At 30.1% G+C, this 17,364-nt stretch overlaps 1 protein-coding gene and 1 long non-coding RNA gene across 7 annotated transcripts; both read left to right on the top strand.

Moving 5' to 3' along the window:
* Nucleotides 1-10,734: 10,734 nt before the first annotated feature.
* Nucleotides 10,735-15,411, top strand: LOC105134675 (chaperone protein dnaJ 10-like). 6 transcript variants are annotated; one of them, XM_011039171.1, is made up of 10 exons: nt 10,735-10,894; nt 11,261-11,363; nt 11,620-11,679; nt 12,067-12,149; nt 12,814-12,958; nt 13,039-13,168; nt 13,679-13,837; nt 13,951-14,123; nt 14,920-15,000; nt 15,067-15,411. In XM_011039171.1, the coding sequence occupies exons 2-10, from the start codon at nt 11,277-11,279 to the stop codon at nt 15,157-15,159; spliced, it is 1,011 nt and encodes a 336-aa protein (XP_011037473.1). In that variant the 5' UTR covers nt 10,735-10,894; nt 11,261-11,276; the 3' UTR covers nt 15,160-15,411. The 6 variants fall into 6 exon arrangements, with proteins under 6 accessions (XP_011037473.1, XP_011037476.1, XP_011037471.1 ...); XM_011039174.1 differs by having other exon boundaries at nt 11,257-11,363; nt 15,079-15,411; XM_011039169.1 differs by having other exon boundaries at nt 11,257-11,363.
* LOC105134674 (uncharacterized) lies at nt 13,175-13,611 on the top strand. Its single transcript, XR_844038.1, has 2 exons — nt 13,175-13,362; nt 13,456-13,611. It is a non-coding gene; the product is annotated as an uncharacterized LOC105134674 (long non-coding RNA).
* Nucleotides 15,412-17,364: the final 1,953 nt, after the last annotated feature.

Genomic DNA, 17,364 nt, shown 5'->3' with positions numbered 1-17,364 from the left:
ATTTATTCCATCAAATTTTTCTTAGTCCTGATATTAAAAAAAAAATTGTTATCTATTCAGTATTTTTGTATAGACAATAATGTTTTCTTTAAGTTTTATGCCTCTTTCTTCATTGTGAACTATTACTCAGGGAAATATCCTACATCGTGGCTCACTCGGTAATGGTCTCTATAACTTTTCAGCTTTATTGTCTCATCTTGAACCACAAGCTTTCTCTAGTAATCCCGTGTCTTCCAAAATATGACATCATCATCTCGGACATGCTTCATTTCCAGTTACCAATAAGGTTACTTCTTTATCTATTCAAAATAAAAATAACTCCATTTGTTCTTATTGTCAACTAGTCAAGAGCCATGCTATGCCCTTTACAAATATGCATGTTAAAGTTTCATAACACTTATAATTAATATATTTAGATGTTTGAGGGCCAGTTTCTACATTATTCATTTCTGGTGCACAGTATTACATCAGTTTTTTAGATGATGCTACCAAATTCTTATGACTTTTTCTCTAATATAAAAGTCCACCAACTACAAAACAAAAGCAAGAGATGGAATGCAACTTGGTAAAGACATTTGCAATCTACAAGGAAGAAGAAACAAAAAAAGCAAAATAATGGTGTCATGCTTGAGATGATGACGTGTAAGATGACAATCGATCTCAATATGTATAGTTTGCTTATGAAAAAACAAGTTGTGACCAATCTGAATAGAACTCTGATTATCACAATACATAGGAGTAGGATGAGAAAGAGAAACTCTCATATCAACAAGTAACCAACATAACTAAACAATCTCCTTGGTAATAGATGTCATAGCATGATATTCTGCTTTAGTTAAGGGTTGAGAAACAATAAATTGCTTCTTACTCTTTCAAGAAATAAAAGATTCACATAGAAAGATATAGAAAATGACAATAAACATGTGATATGTGGGATCACTACCGTGGTTAACATCAAAGTATGCATGCAGCTCCAAGAAAGAGATGAATGAAAGTAAAAGACTCTAAAAGACTGTACCTCAAAGATATTGCAAAATACAAAGAACAAATGTTCAGTGAATAGTAGTATGAGAAGAAACAAACTGACTAACAACATAAACAATATATGTTATATTTGGACAAATAATGGTGAGATATATCAAGTAACAATAATAATATAATATAAAGTAAGATCTATCAAAAGCAAATTATTGAAAAAAGAATACCTTACGTTACGTCAATAAGAGTATCTATAGTCTTGTTATCAGTAAGTCTAGCCCACTAAAAAATATTTGTAACATATTTTGACTGAAAAAAAAATAACTTATAGTTAAGCTATCTCAATACCAAGAAAATATTGAAGATAACTCAAATCCTTCATTTCAAACTATTTAGCCAACTCTGCCTTCAAAACTGACATACCATCATCAATAATAATCATGTCATTAAACTAACATACCATCAATACCATCATCAATAATAATCATGTCATTAACATATAAAAAAAATACAAACATAAAGGAGAAGGAGGTTGGAATTCTCATTAATCTCTTTATTCTAAAGTGCTTGAATTAACCTAAATACAAAGAGATTATATATAGGTTAAAGTGAAAATATTATTCTATTCTTAATAAATAAAATAATATTACATATATTATTTAACAATTTCATTATATATATATATATATATATTTGTGATGGAGTCAATAAATATATGTAATAAAAAGATTAGATATCTAGTTCCTGAAACTTTTTTTATGAATTATTACTACTATTATTATTTAAAGTTTTGCTTATACTTAACTTTTTGAAATATCTTAACTTAAATACTATTTAAAAACGCTTATATGAATGAACTTTTATAGAAATTCTAATGGCAAACCACTTTTATTTTTTAATTTATGCTTTTCCCCCCTTTTTATAAATATATAAATAAATTGGAACTTAGAGAAGTAACTAAAATCAAATCTTTATATGTATCTCAACATTTAACAGAGTTTTTAATGAATAGGGTTATCAATATTACAACAAAAAGATGATGTCAAATTTAAAATTTAAAAGGAAAGAAAAGAAGAAATTTATTTTTTCTTATCCACTAGAACCTATCAGCGGGTCTTACTGTATTACCCATGCATTGATCAAATGGGTCATTTTTATAGGTGCTCAATTGCTCTATTTTAAATTAATTTTTAAACATAATTAGTCTAAAATTTAAAGTCAATATAGATAGCTTAATCCAAACTTTTGGGCATTAATAGAATCTAAACTCCATGGATAAATTGCAACCGACACGTAAACTACCGTGGATTACAATAATGAATTTATGTTTTTTACCCTTAAAAAACTCATCGAAATGGCATGCAAGAGTATATTTATATTTTTATATGTTTTATTTGTCATTTTTAAACTGTTGAGAGGCACTTCAAACCGTGTCTTAGATTTTTTGCACAGTGGATTTATATTAATACATTTAAAAGCAAAATATCACTTAACTATGGTTAGGGGAAGTCTTTGTTTTTCACTTTTTTAAGAACGTTGTAATGACTTCATTACCATTAAAATCAAAATTCTCAAAACTTTCTTGAATGGCTAAATCATCATTTCATAGCAATAATTATTTGGTCTCGAGGGTGATTTTATTTTTTTTAATAAATAAAGATAAAAATATAAAACAATAGGTTGTTGATGCATGCATGCCACTCCATTATTTTTAAGAGACGTGTATGGTTGACTCTGGTGGTTAAAAAAGATATTTTATCATGTCATTTGATTGTCTCACATTCTCTTACTACATCAGCAGCGCATATATAGTGATTCTATTTGGTCTAGCTTCTATTCAATTTTCTTCCCCACTCATTTCTCTCTCCTCTAGCTCGGTTTGCGTGCTACCCATGAATAAGATGACAACAACCTTTTAATTTCTTTTTCTTTAAAATTTATTCTATATTCTTCGAATTATAATTGTTTTATTTGAGAAAACCACTTCAAATTGGAAGGGAAAATTCAATTTTATCCTCCAATTTCTCATCTCTCAAATTTGATCTCTATTCTTTTTGTTTTTTTAATTGGTATGGTTTATGAATTTTATTTATTTCTTGTGATTTAATCTTTTTTTTTCATATTTGCTTCTCATTTCTTTTATTGCTATTTTTTCTAATTCTATTCTTTAAAATTAAATTGGTTGAGAATTTGGTTTCTTATTGAAGCCCAAATTTGAGATTTCAAGGGTTGGAATTTTGAAAGATTAACCATGGTTTAGAGGATTTACTCGGGTTTATTTAGTTTTTCTTGTTATTCAATTGAGGTTGTTGTTGTTATTGTTTTTTTTATATATATATTAACCATACTTATTAAATTCAATTGACTCAATGACCAGAGTATTGGATTTCTTTTACTTATTTGGAAATCCTAGCATTGCATTAACTATTTTTTTGGTTGAAAAAGTTATCCCATCATAAGGCATTGCACCGGTCAGTGATAGAGGTTTACTCAAATCAGTTTTTTCTTGTTCAATGTTTAAAATAGATTTTTTTCACTTTTAGCTTTTAATATTTGGTTATTTATAGTTGGACCTTTTATTTTGTCTCGTTATTAGTTCTATAGTTTTATAACTATCTCATACCCATATTACAAGTTTTGCGTAGTAATTAACAATAGTTAGTTTAAGTTAATTCAGTTTGTTGTTATTTTAATATACTTTTTAGAGTATATATCATGCAATGATTTATCATTGAAGCATTTAAAAATTATTTCAGTTAGTATAAATTAAATTTTTATTTTTTAGGAAAAAAAATAATTTGAACCGTACGTAACACTGACTAAAAAAACACTAGTTTCATCTGGAAATAAGATCTTATTGACCAATTATGGGCGGTACATGCTTAAAGTCTTAGTGCTAAAACTTGTATTTTATTATGGTTATTTAAAGCCCTTTTTCTATTGAAAAGATTTATCTCTTGAACTTGTTATTATATAAGAAAAATTGCCCTAGCGGTTGCTATGCATCGTGCGAACTAGCCAGCAATCAGACACACCATTCTCTCATGTAAAATTCATTTAGATTTAAAATTTGCTTGTTTGTGAGTTAAACATGTGATCGACGGCACGAAAAAACACATATTTAATGCCTGCTTTGTATTATATTTTCATTTCCATTCGGATAGATTTCAAAAGTGTTTTAACCTGAAAAATATTATATTAATACCTTTTTAAATTTTTTTAATAATTTAATATATATATATATATATAAAAACTTCCACGGCACGTTCCTTTGGGCTCCAAGAATTGTCCTTGCCTTTTCTTCAATCGTTCTCCCCTGACGTTTAACTTGCACTATTTTATGTCCATATATTTTTTGAAGCCAAGAAAGCAACATTTAATTTTTCCTTTTAAAGTATGCAAACCAGCTTGGTGAGACCACTGAACCGTTGTATATTTAATGATGTACTTCTAAGGAAGCTACAAATACAGGTTTGGATTGAATTTAATACCTATTATGATCTCCTCCTACAAACAGAAAACTGGGGCAGGGCTTCGAGTGCAAAGCAGAATAATCATCTGGATAGTATGATTTCTACCTTAGAGTGGACATTTACCATACTTAATCACTAAAATATTGAGTAATGACATGAAAATTGCTGCTGTCTTATATGGATGCTAGCTTATGTCTGGACAAGCACAGGGAAGAAGGAAAGAAAGTCGGTGATGAGCCGAGGCAATTATAGCAGCTGGTATTATGATTAAACCCGCCATGCAAAAAGAGGGAACATGGATGATGAAATCTTCTCTCGTGCCTTTTCCTCTTTGGATTTGGTTGCATGATAGGAAAATAAAAGGAATCTTACGAGCATTAGCGTCAGCCAGGAGATGGCGCTGGCATGTAGGCGCCGGCCATGCTATTCCATGGCTCACATGAGTTGAAGAAAAGGCATCTGGTATATATCTAGGCGTGGCCAAGAGGGAAGATTATATGCTTCTAAATGGGATCTATTTGATTAACTTAATTAATTAGTGATCAATGATGTCTGGCATGGAGCGATCCGAGGCTTTGCTGGCTCTAAGAATGATTAAATTAGTGAAAAGAGAGCAGAGGGAGGGAGGCTTTAATTAGTATTGATGTTGGGTGCTAATGACGTTAAACTAAGGCAATTAAGCATCATCATTGATTGAGAGTGAGGGAGACGACATGCTGGTTTGAGGGGTAAAAGAGAATGGAGATGAACCCTAGCTCTGCTAGCTGACATCAACAGTCCCACCCAATGATTTGAAAACACGTAGGAATGCAATCAAGGCATGCAGTAGAGCTAATGTTAACCCCCCCCAGATCAAGAAGCCAAATTTCTACACCAGAACTGTTGTTTAACTTTGAGAAAAAGAAATTTGTAGCATGACTTTTTCGATGCCCCCACCATATTCTTTGGCTTAAATATGCTTTTTAATCAGGGAATTCTCATTCCTTTTGACTATATACAGTGATATCCATTATATTAATTTCAATTATTATTATTTTTAATTATAAAGAAGAGGTTCGAGGACGAAACATCTGGAAGGAAAGAGACTCTACTGCCAATTATGAGCTGCATGCTCACCGGCCATTATATTAATAATTTTACCGAAAGATGCATGCCAAATTCAAGACTAGAATTAAAAAAAAAGCTCTTTTTTCTCTCCTTTTGATTTTCCAGGAGATTATCAAGGATCTTGTAATATTCTTTCTAATCTTTCCAAACTTGTAAAAGCAGTCTTGCCGAACAAAATTTTCCCTTAGAAAATTTTTGTATTTCAAAAAAATTAATTTTTTTATTTAATTTGATTTTTTTCAATGTTTTTAAATTATTTTGATATATTAATATTAAAAATAATTATTAAAATATTATTTTTATATAAAAAAATATTTTTAAAAACAATAAAAAATAACTATACAAAATCAGACTAAATTAAAAGACTTTTTGTTGATAAAAAAAGAAAGTAAAAGAGAACTTTGCTTCCCTGTACGCGACTCATTTTAACATGGACGTGACTGGCCCATAGGTGTTTGACAGACAGCGTAAATAACCTTGTAGCGTTGCGTGGTTTAAATCTCATCATTTTATAATTTTTTAAATTTATTTTTGTTTTAAATTAATTTTTTATTTTTAAATTATTTTAATATGTTAATATTAAAAATAATTTTTAAAAATAAATAAAAAATATGAATTTCATGTATTTTTAAATAAAAAATATTTTTAAAAATAATCGTTAATATTTTTTTAAACACAACGACACCATTCCGTTGCTTTTTTTTTTTTTATTTACCCTAGGAGGCCACGTGCTATAAATATTGCTAGATGTTTCCTCTGTAGAAGCAACAACTTTGTAAAAGAACATACTGTAGTTTACGACTTTATGCAGATCAGTTTCTTTGGTTACAAACTGTCCTTTCAACCTTCTATCTTTTTTTCGGGCGATATTTTCAACTTTTTCTTTTTCTTTTTTTTTTAATCTTTTCCACGAAGGCATGCCTTGACTTTGAAAAAAATGGTAAATGTTTGGAAATGTGATTATAGTTGGTTTTTAAATAGCTTTTTCTGTTAAAATATATGTTGATGATATTTTTTTATTTTTTAAAAATTATTTTTGATATCATTACATTAAAATAATTTAAAAATATTAAAAATATATTAATTTAAAATTAATAAAAAATAAAATATTTTTTAAATTTTTTTAATTTTTTTTTTAAAATACCAAAAAAAAACGAGGTGGGGGATAAAGCTGTGAAAGTATGCACAAGTACGAAACAGGTGTAAAATACCAAAAAAAACGAGGTGGGGGATAAAGATGTGAAAGTATGCACAAGTACGAAACAGGCCTTGACAGTCCATCTGGAATCCTCAATTGTACTTAGGAAGGCCCATCTGATTCTAGCTAAAATAAAATAGGCCCAATCGGAAACTATCTTATAAACCTTGCTGTCAAGGTTATCAAGCTTAAGCCCAAGGCCTTTTTTCCTTCTTTAAAACAGGTTTGGGCCTATTTCTTATCAGTAGTAGAAATATCAGACTTCATGTCCCACCTGGTTATATAATTCAAACTTGATGTGTACTGATGTGAATCAGTCTAAATAGATATGTATTATTTGAATAATTATTTTATTCAAGAGATAATAAATAAAATATGAATATTTTCAAACCAGATTCAAAACTCAATTAAACCTAACCTGAAATATATATTTTATATTATATTGATATATTTATAAACCTAACCTAACATTTAGATTTTTTTAATATAATATAATATAACATAACATATCAGACATACAGGAAAGGGAATTGGTGGACTGTGAGGCCCAAATTGAATTAAAGAATATTGGTGTTCATCAAGAGGCCCATCTGAGATTTTATTCTAAAGAAAGGGAAAAGGCCCATTTAGAAATTTACATAACATTCAGAGACTGGCGATGGAGAGAGACTGTTACGTGGGGCTTTAAATTTTTTGCTACTATACCGAAAGAAGATTAATAATCAAGTTAAGGCCATGTTATCAAGTTTTATTTCATTTTTCTTTTTATTTTTATTTTTAAATAGCAGAACTCAACACCTAATATATATATTTTTTTAACATCTCCTAATTTTAATTAAATGTAATTGTACATCACTTGGTATCATGCAAGTATATTTAAAATTAGCATCTAGAATTGAGATTAAAATTACTAAGGACCAGCTTATTTAATAAAAAAAATGTTTTTTAGAAAATAATTTTTAAAATTTTCTATATTTATTTGTTATTAAAATCAGCTTATTTAATAAAACAATGTTTTTTTATAAAATATTTTTTAAAATTTTCCATATTTATTTGTTATTAAAATTTTGATTAATAAAAAAACCATTTTTCAATAAAAATAAATTTGGCTTAACTTTTGAAAAAGTATTTTACTTTTATTTTTATTTTGAATGGAACATATTTTTCAGAAGTTACAAAAAATAATAAAACAATATTATGTTATTTGTTGTTTACATCAAATTTAGTCATCAATCTTTTAATTATCATATATTTTATTTTAAAATTTATTTTTATTTTATTTTTTAAATTTTGATTTAATTTGATTTTTATATCAATTTTATTTTCAGTTTTTTATATTTATTTTTATCTTATATTTTTTAAATTAAAATTCTTTTATCTATCATATTTGGTCTTTGTTATTTATTTTATCTGGAATAATTTTTTAATTTGAAATATATTTTTTCAATTTCATCATCCTTAAAAATTTAAATCTATCACATTTGGTCTATATTTTTTTTAATAATATTTATTTTATTTAAAATAATTTATAAAATTAAAATATTTTTTAATTTTATACACTTTTAAACTCTTCCACCAGTTAATTCTGGCCTTTGTCATTTTAATATACTAGAAAACAATTAAAATTTTAATTTTCATAGCATAGCTATACACTAAAAAGTATTTCCAAGCTCTTTATGATATTATTAACCATAAAAAAAACAATTTATTTATACAAAAATTCACTTTTATCAAAACCACTTAAAAAAATACTGTTTAACAAACAAGTAGCCCCTAAAGCTTTCTCTTTTTTCCTTTTACTATTTATGTTCAAATGATATTTTTTTTAATTAACTTCATGAGTGGATGTGTCAAAATAAAAATTAGGAGAATTATTTTTTTATATAAATAAAATTAGAAAAAAGAAAAGAAAATGTAACTAACATGCACTAAAAGAGCTTCTTCCTCTTCTTTTACTATAGCATGATTACTGTTAACCAGCTCACGTATTATTATGAATTAAAATACTATTTAAAAAAATTAAATTGACGGAAGGTTAAATTGAAAAATAAAAAACTAAAGTGAAAATAAGTGAAATAAATAGTGACTATGAAATTTATTTTGAAAGTTCATTTTCATCTCTTGGTTTTTTTTTTTAAAGTAATCTATCCATTTAATTTCTAAAAATTCAATCTTTATATAAAATTTTATTTTTTTTATTTTTTAGTTTTTTTTGGAGAGAATAACTCATTATTCTCGTATGGAAAAGAAAAGTTGTTATTGGTGATTTTTTTTTTGAGAGAATAACTCATTATTCTCATATGGAAAAGAAAAGTTGTTATTGGTGATGATTCTGACTACTAAAACGGTTGATTTTTGTATCGAATTTTTCTATATAATGAAAGGATGAGCTATGTGATTTTTTTTACTTTGAAAGTGTCTAAAAAGATAGATACTAGCTTAAAAAGATTTTTTATTTCAGATTTTAAGGTGTTTTTTATATATATTTTAAGGTTATAGATTGATTTAACAAGTTTTTTTTTTTTAATGTTTTCTGTGTGTTTTGTGTATAAAATAGCTTCAAAATGATCTTTTAGGTGAAAAAAACATGAACCTTATTTTCAGACCACTACAATAGCCAGATCTAGAGATTCAAACAATACGTCATTTATGTATTTTTCAAAATAATTTAGGACAAATAACATGTAATTTGCTCAATAAATTTATAAATAAACAAAAGACTTGTGTATTTGGGTCTAATCTTGCATGCCCTTGCCCGAGCTATTTCTTGATGGATCAGACACTTGTCTTGGCTTATAAAATCCATTAGCGAATGACCTCATTCTTTTTTTTTTTAATTTTTCTAGTTGATACCTCTTTTTATATGCCTTTTTTACATTATTTTTTAGTTAATATTTTATCTAATACTAATTTTATGTGTTAAGTTTATATTTTAATTAATACTAATTTCATATGTTATGTTTTTGCTCATTTAGCATTTTAAAAATGATTGTATTTTATATAGATTGAATTTATTTTATTTTTTTATAATATTTTTAATATGTATAACCTTACATATTATTATTATTTTTTTCTTTCCTTCAATAAATGTAACATGTGTGCTGATTAATGTTACAAATTAATTTTAATAAACAAATTCATTAAACACAACCAATTAAACAATTTATTTTGTGATATTAAATATTTTGACTCACATTTATTTTTTAATTTTCTTAGTTTTGTTAATTTTTTTCTTTAAATTATTTGAATCTCAAAATCTCTGATGCACTATAAATATATAATATTAACATATTTAATGTTCAAGTCATGAATTTCACATATTAGTGAAGTTTTGATTAGAAAATATATATTTTAGATTTGTTGATGTTACTTTATTTTTTTATTATATAATAGAATTAATTAAAATTTAAAATGTTATTAATTTTTTTATTTTTTAAAAAACATATTCGTCTTCTAATTGCTAATTCTTACAGGTTAATTTAATCTAAGTATTCTCGAAAGGCCATCCCAAGATTTTGGACCTTAAAAACAAAAAATAAAACATAGCCGCAATGTTTTGAGCTTGCAACGAAGAAATCAAATCAGAAGTAGCTTCTGCTACCAGTCAAGAATGCCAACCGTTCGTTAATGATCGACACGTCTTCCCTCTCTGACCACGAAGCTTCTTCAGTTCTAGAAAACGATACCATCTCTTCTATTCCTTAGCATAGTTGAAGTTTCATTTGTATTTTATTGACCAATTAAAAATGGTTTATTTTTATATTTTAAAAATATTTTTTAAAAATTTATTTTTTTTAATTTATTTTTTTTAAATTAATATTTTTATATTAATTCATTGTACTAATATAAAAAATAATTTTTAAAATAGTTCAATATACTAATATAAAAAATAATGTTTTAAAAATAAAAAATATATTATTTTAATATATTTTAAAATAAAAAATATTCTAAAAATTAATCCCAAACAAGCTATTAAAAACGTTCTCGAATCTATAAAACCCTTATCCGTAGCTGACCGACACGTTAAAATCTCCATTCTGTTAGATTCTTTCTCGCTTCCTTTGATCTTCAGTACTTCTTCTCTGCAAGAAACTACCAAGTCTCCCTGTCTTTGCAATCCCATCTAAAATTTCTCTTCGTGAGTTCTAGAATCTTGATCTTGTTTCTATATTATAGTCTCTTTTTTAGTTTGTGATAAATACATGCTGTTTTTGGTAGTATTAGCTAAAATCTAGGCTCGGCAAAATGGTAAAAATTTCGTTGTTTTCATCAAAAGCTCGATCTTGTTATTTTTTTATCCCATTCTATTATTCGGAAGTAACCCATCTTGTTTTTCCTGGAAGGATGGATTCTTTTGATGTTTATAAGTGAATACAGTTTCTCTGCCACTATTGTTGTTCCGTGTGCTTAACTTACTGAATTGAATTTACTTTATTTGTTTGTTAATGAGGCTGATTCTCAGTCTTTGTTTCTCTGATCCTATCATGTAGTTCTCCTAAACAAGATTAAAAGCAAAACCAATGGTCAAAGATACAGCCTTTTATGACCTTTTGGGGGTTAAGGTCGAGGCGACACCGGCAGAGATCAAGAAGGCTTACTATCTCAAGGTGAGCTTTCAATGGAAGTGGCTTTAAAAGCTGTGGGTTAGCCACAAGGTTTATAGCTTCAATCCCATGGGAAAAGAATTTAGTAGTGCACTGAAGTGGTTCTATTGAAGGGCTGTGAATTTTGAAATAAGGGTCTTAAATTGCAGATGCAATCTTTTGTTTTTATCACGAACATGTGGAAGCACTGATTTTTTCTGCTCATGTTTTCCCTACTTGTGGGATCGTTATTGAGTGTAGTTTCTGGTGCTTTGAACAGGCAAGGATAGTTCATCCAGATAAAAATCCTGGAGATCCAAAAGCTGCAGAAAATTTTCAGGTTAGCTCATAATATGATTGTCATTGAAGATTATACCTTGGTTATTATGCAAAGTTTCTATTCCGTTTTTTCAGTGCTTTCAGTTGGGTGTTATTTCATCATTTTGAAGTAATCCTGTGGTTGAGTTAAGTTGTATATTCAACTGCACTGTACTGCATAAATGAGGAAAATCTATGTTTTAATATGCTCTATTGATTGTCTTTTGCTAGAAAATTTCTCATTTATTCGGACACAGGGTGCCCTTTCCTTGGAAATTGGAATGTATTGCTTTTCCCTTTCATTTCTTGATGATTTACGAAAAGCCAGAGCATATACATAATGGAAGAACACATTTATTTGTCAACTTGCATCTGTTGTTGAGCTTATTTATTTGTTCTATGTTTGTAGATGCTCAGTGAAGCATACCAGATCTTAAGTGATCCCCAGAAGCGTGAAAAATATGACATGTATGGAAAGGAAGGAATAACACAGTAAGTTTAAACAACTATAAATTGCTTTCTATTATGCTTCAGCTTAAACTCCTTTGGGGACTCACTGGAATTTAACTTAGAGAAAACACTCTTAGTGTATAAAAAACCTTTTCTCTTTTCCTAAGATGCTGATTCCCTTAGTCCATATTGGGAAATTGATGCTACAAAGATTGAATGTATAATCATGTAAAAGCCTTTAGTTGTGGGAAAATGGAAGTCAGGATGTCGTTTCATCATAAAACAGCTTCAAATATGCCTACATTTTTGTTAATTCATCCTGCTGGAATTATATTTGTTAACAACTGAAAAAAGGGAGATGGAGCCTAAATCCATGAGGAAGTGGTTGATGAAGAAAGTGACATTCTTTTTTCTCATGAGGAAGAAACACTGTTGGACAAAGCCAGATTTGAGACTTGCACGCTGACAAGAAGACCACATTAATCCATTCAATATACTTGGCCACTGACTTGTCCAATTTCAGGGCTCTAACCAATTTGCAGATCACTAACTTTACCAGGGAATGATTTGCCCTTCGTCTCACTGTAATATTGTCTTGTGATGGGTTCCTCTGTTAATCATTGTTGGGTTCCTCTTTTAATCTTTGTTTCATTTCCCACATCTTTTTTAATCCAGAAGAATTCATGAAAGATACTCTCTTTGCCAGGGAATCCATGGTGGATCCTTCAGCTGTCTTTGGAATGATGTTTGGGAGTGAATTATTTGAAGATTATGTGGGCCAACTTGCATTGGCGACAATAGCATCTCTTGAAAATGAAGGAGGCATACAGGATATGGAAATGAAGATGAAGGTATTTTATTTACTGATGTTTTTCTATTGTCATTGTTTGGTGCACTTGAATAAATCTCCTGGCTATTTTTTAATCTACAGGTGCTGCAGAGAGAGAGAGAAGAAAAGCTTATAACAATTCTCAAAAATTGCCTTGAAAAATTTGTTGAGGGCCGGGAAAACGAGTTTACAAACTGGGCAAAGTCAGAAGCACGTCGCCTCTCTGCAGCTGGTATATTCTGTTCCTCAATTGACATTTTATATCACTTAAAAAAGTAATCAACTCTGAAAACTATTGACTATGGAAAACCTGCTGCAAGAAGGAATTCTTATGTCCTCTCATTTTAGTGGTTGTTTTTGGTGATTTCTTCTTGACCATACAAGTGCAACGAAAGGATTCTGGAGATTAACTGTTTTGGTGTAGAAGTAGGTTCTGCTCTCAGCCACTGTGTCATGCACTATAACTTCATTTCCTTTTCCTTTTCTGAAGCTTGTCTATATCCTTTTTACATAACTCAGGACTCCATGGCAATGCCTATGTGATGCTAAAATTGTCCATGCTGGAGTTATTTTTCAAATATTACTCTTATAAGTTTTAGCTACATAGCAACATGAAAAGACTATGATTTGGGTAACTGTAACTGTGCACATGCGAATGCTGTTTGCACTGTTTTATTAACTTGTTTTTAAAAGAAAATTTATCTGAATTTCTATCTCAACTCATAATCACTATAATCATCAGCATTTGGCGAGGCTATGCTGCACACCATTGGCTATATCTACACAAGGAAAGCTTCTAAGGAGCTTGGAAAGGACAAACGGTATATGAAGGTACCATTTTTCGCAGAATGGGTACGAGATAAAGGACACCTGATAAAATCACAAGTAATGGCAGCTTCAGGTGCAGTTTTCTGAAACTAAAGCTTCAATATCTTGAAACAGGCTTCAAGGTCATTCATGTTAGTTTATAATTTAAACAAAACCTAACAAAATTATTTTCTCTTGAATTTGCAGGTGCTGTTTCCTTAATTCAAATACAGGAGGAGTTGAAGAAGTTGGATGGAGTAGAAAACCGAGAAGAGAGCATGCAGAAAATCCTTGAAGATAAGAAGGATGCTATGCTTCAATCACTTTGGCAGATCAACGTGGTTGATATTGAACGTACCTTATCACGTGTTTGCCTGGAAGTAAGTCGTTCTCTTTTCCTTTCTTATTATCATGACGGTTAACTTCATTCTGCAAGCCTGCGAGTTCTGATGTTATGAAAGAGTAGTGGCCAAAAGGGTTTATCCCTTAGATAGTGGACATTCTCATGACATTAAATCTCAGTTTCAAGTCTTTTATGATTCAGACAATCAAGTAGATAATTGCTGATTTAAAACATTTCACATCTTATTGGTAGTTCAAATAGATGAGGAGGAACTAGAATTCAGCTCCATCTGTAATTAGCAAACTGAAGTGGCTGTTTACCTTCTAAAACAACAGCCCTGGTTTTTGATAGATGCCCACATTCCAATTTTACTTGGTGACTTCTGGTGATTTCTTTCTACCGCTACACAAAGTTCTGGGCTGACATTCCTGTAAATTATGAGGTGACAGTTGAGTTCTTTGGAAACATGCCTAATGTGCTTTCATCCTCCTCTTCCGGCCTACATGCTGACCATACCACATGCCCTCGTCTTGCTATATGTCGAAGCTTGGCACAAGCATGCACCCTGGATTCAGTTTGTGTGAAGCATTTTGTCTTGCAATATTTCCTTTTATGCTATCTAAAATTTTATTTAGTTATCGAGATGCATTATTGTAAGAGTGCCTATTCTGAATGTTAGGTCGAGGTTGGGGGGGTTACTGAATGATTTAAAACTGTGTTAAAACTCGGCAGACATGTTATATGAATTGGTCTCTACTAAGGAATTACAAGAAAAAATGACAATGAATGTGGTAAAAAGAAGAATGATTTGTTAATTATGTTTTCTGTTTCAGGTACTTACAGACCCTAGCGTGTCCCGTGAAGTTCTGAAGTCAAGAGCTAAAGGATTGAAAAAACTTGGAACAATCTTCCAAGTGAGTACTGCTTACCTTCTTCTGTATCCATGTAATGTATGGTATTTCGTGGTCTCATCAATTCAATCTTCTTCTCAGGGTGCCAAAGCTGCATACAGTCGGGAAAACAGTTTGCGCCGTGAAAATGACCAGCCAATGAACACCGGTTCATCATCATAGTTATATTGGTTGATACTTAGCGGTTCCCATTTTGTCGTCTCTATAAATAAACGTGTAGTTTCCACTGTGTTTGGTTTTGTATCTGCTGTCATACCTGTCCGCTGTACTTCGAACACCGAGTTCGCTTCCTGCAGCATTTTGTTTATAGGATGGTCTTGATTCATATTAGTCATTGTAGAATCTGAATGAGCCTTTGCATTATCATTTACGATCAAATATTTCTAATTTAATGCGCATTTCCTGTTCCATCTACCTGTAATTCCTCAAAATATCAAATTTATTAGGATTTTTATTTAAGCAAGGGAATCCTTGATCTTGAGGCAGTTGCTAGTGTGTATCATCACTCTCTAGTGTAGCGCGGCTAGTGTCCCGCCTAGTCACAAGTGGTCAATATTAGCAATGTTGAAGGATTGCTTGCTGTATTTCTTTTGGTGGAAGTAGGGACGGAATGTCTTGGTGCTCATCGAGTAAACTAATAATATTTTACTAGTGTTTATTTTGAATAATAAAAAGAAGAGACATAAAAAGAAAGGATAATATAAAATTTACAATTTACGTTATAAAAACATCATCACTCACTAAACCCTAAAAATAACTAATAAGATATCGTTTGAGTCGGCCAAACTCTAAATGCAGCTGGATTTAGGTCCGCTGAACTTTGGCGACCCTGGAGTGTTGTGCTGCTAATCCTATGTTACATAAATTAGCAGTGTTTGGAAATGGAAACGAAAGTGAAATCTAATCCTATATTACATAAATCTAATCCTATATTTCATCTTCAGTCCGTCACTCCATCACATTGTACTTAATTATGACCCTTCTAGGTTGAAGATGATATAAACATTGCCATGATGATTCGTTACTCCATGGCACCAAGGATAGAGGAAGAACTAATTAAATTTATGATCACATAGATCTACTCTAATCATACTTGTTAATTAGGCATTTTCGTTCAAACTTCATACATTTTAAGACGTGTTAATAAGAGATGGACCAGTTAATGGATCAGTAGTAGTAGAAGGAGTGCTTCTCCTAACGCCATTAATTTTATCAGAAAAGAGAAGAAAGATAATGCCATTTTTTTATTGTTTATCAGTGTTATTTTATGTGCATTTGATGATGAGTTGTCCTTGTCGTTAAGAACAATCGGAAACACCAGTCCTCTACAAAAACTTTACTGTGCAATCTGATTCATGTTTAGAAGACAACACTCGAATCGACAAGAACTCTGACCTGGTTTTCACTATGCTAACAAGAAATTTAAAGGCATTTTTTGATCAATCTAACTCCTTTTCTTATTATGTTCGGAATCTGTAGCACGTAACAGGAAAAGCTCACCATTAACGCACACCTTCAAAATATTGCAGGTCGACTGTCCAAGTTCGTGAACAAATTGGCTGAGCAAGAAGTGCCACTCATGGGGTTTGATAATCTTCTTCTGTTATACTCATGATGAGCATCGATTTTCGTTATCATTGCTGCTGATGGTTCAAGATTTATAACAAGTACGAGAGCTTAATCCTTTAACCACAGATAGAGAAGTGTAGCTCAGACGTCCAGATCATAGAATCAGATTTATAGTAATTAGTTAAATTACAATTTTCACACACACACACACATATATATAACCGCCTTTCTTCTATCTCTCTGCTTAATTTCTTCGAGTTCTGTCCGATTATTCATCTCATAATTCTTACTTTACTGATAGGAGATACCAAGCAATCCATCACACTACAATGAAGGGGCAACCATCCATGAAAGGCTCTTCTAAGAGTTATCACCAAAGACCATGGAAACTATAATCCAGCACCAGCTCTTGTTAGGCCTCCTTTCAAGCTCATACCAAACTGATGGTTGGTTCAGTTCTCATGCATGTTGAACAGGATGCGATCGGCTGTCCGAGCAGCAGTATATTTGAATAAACTATAAAGCTATTTTCATATAATTACAAAGCTACATGTACGGGTTGTTTAATTTGCATGGTAACATGGTAATTAAACTTTGATTATGTCAATGATGGTGTTTTAATTCGTTTATATTTGCTTTGCTAGTATTTATATTTCGAGATTGGAGGGATTTTAATCTGGACATTCTAACGTGAAGAGATTAGTAGTTAAGCATTTCTGCAAAGCATATATTAATTAATTAATTAATATAAATTCCTTCCCTAAAAAATAGATCTATAATAAATCTATGTCATTTCCT

This window comes from Populus euphratica, unplaced genomic scaffold (assembly GCF_000495115.2).
Source record: "Populus euphratica unplaced genomic scaffold, PopEup_1.0 scaffold91.1, whole genome shotgun sequence".
In the NCBI taxonomy this organism is placed as follows: Eukaryota; Viridiplantae; Streptophyta; class Magnoliopsida; order Malpighiales; family Salicaceae; genus Populus; species Populus euphratica.
This window is presented reverse-complemented; position numbering and strand designations above follow the sequence as displayed.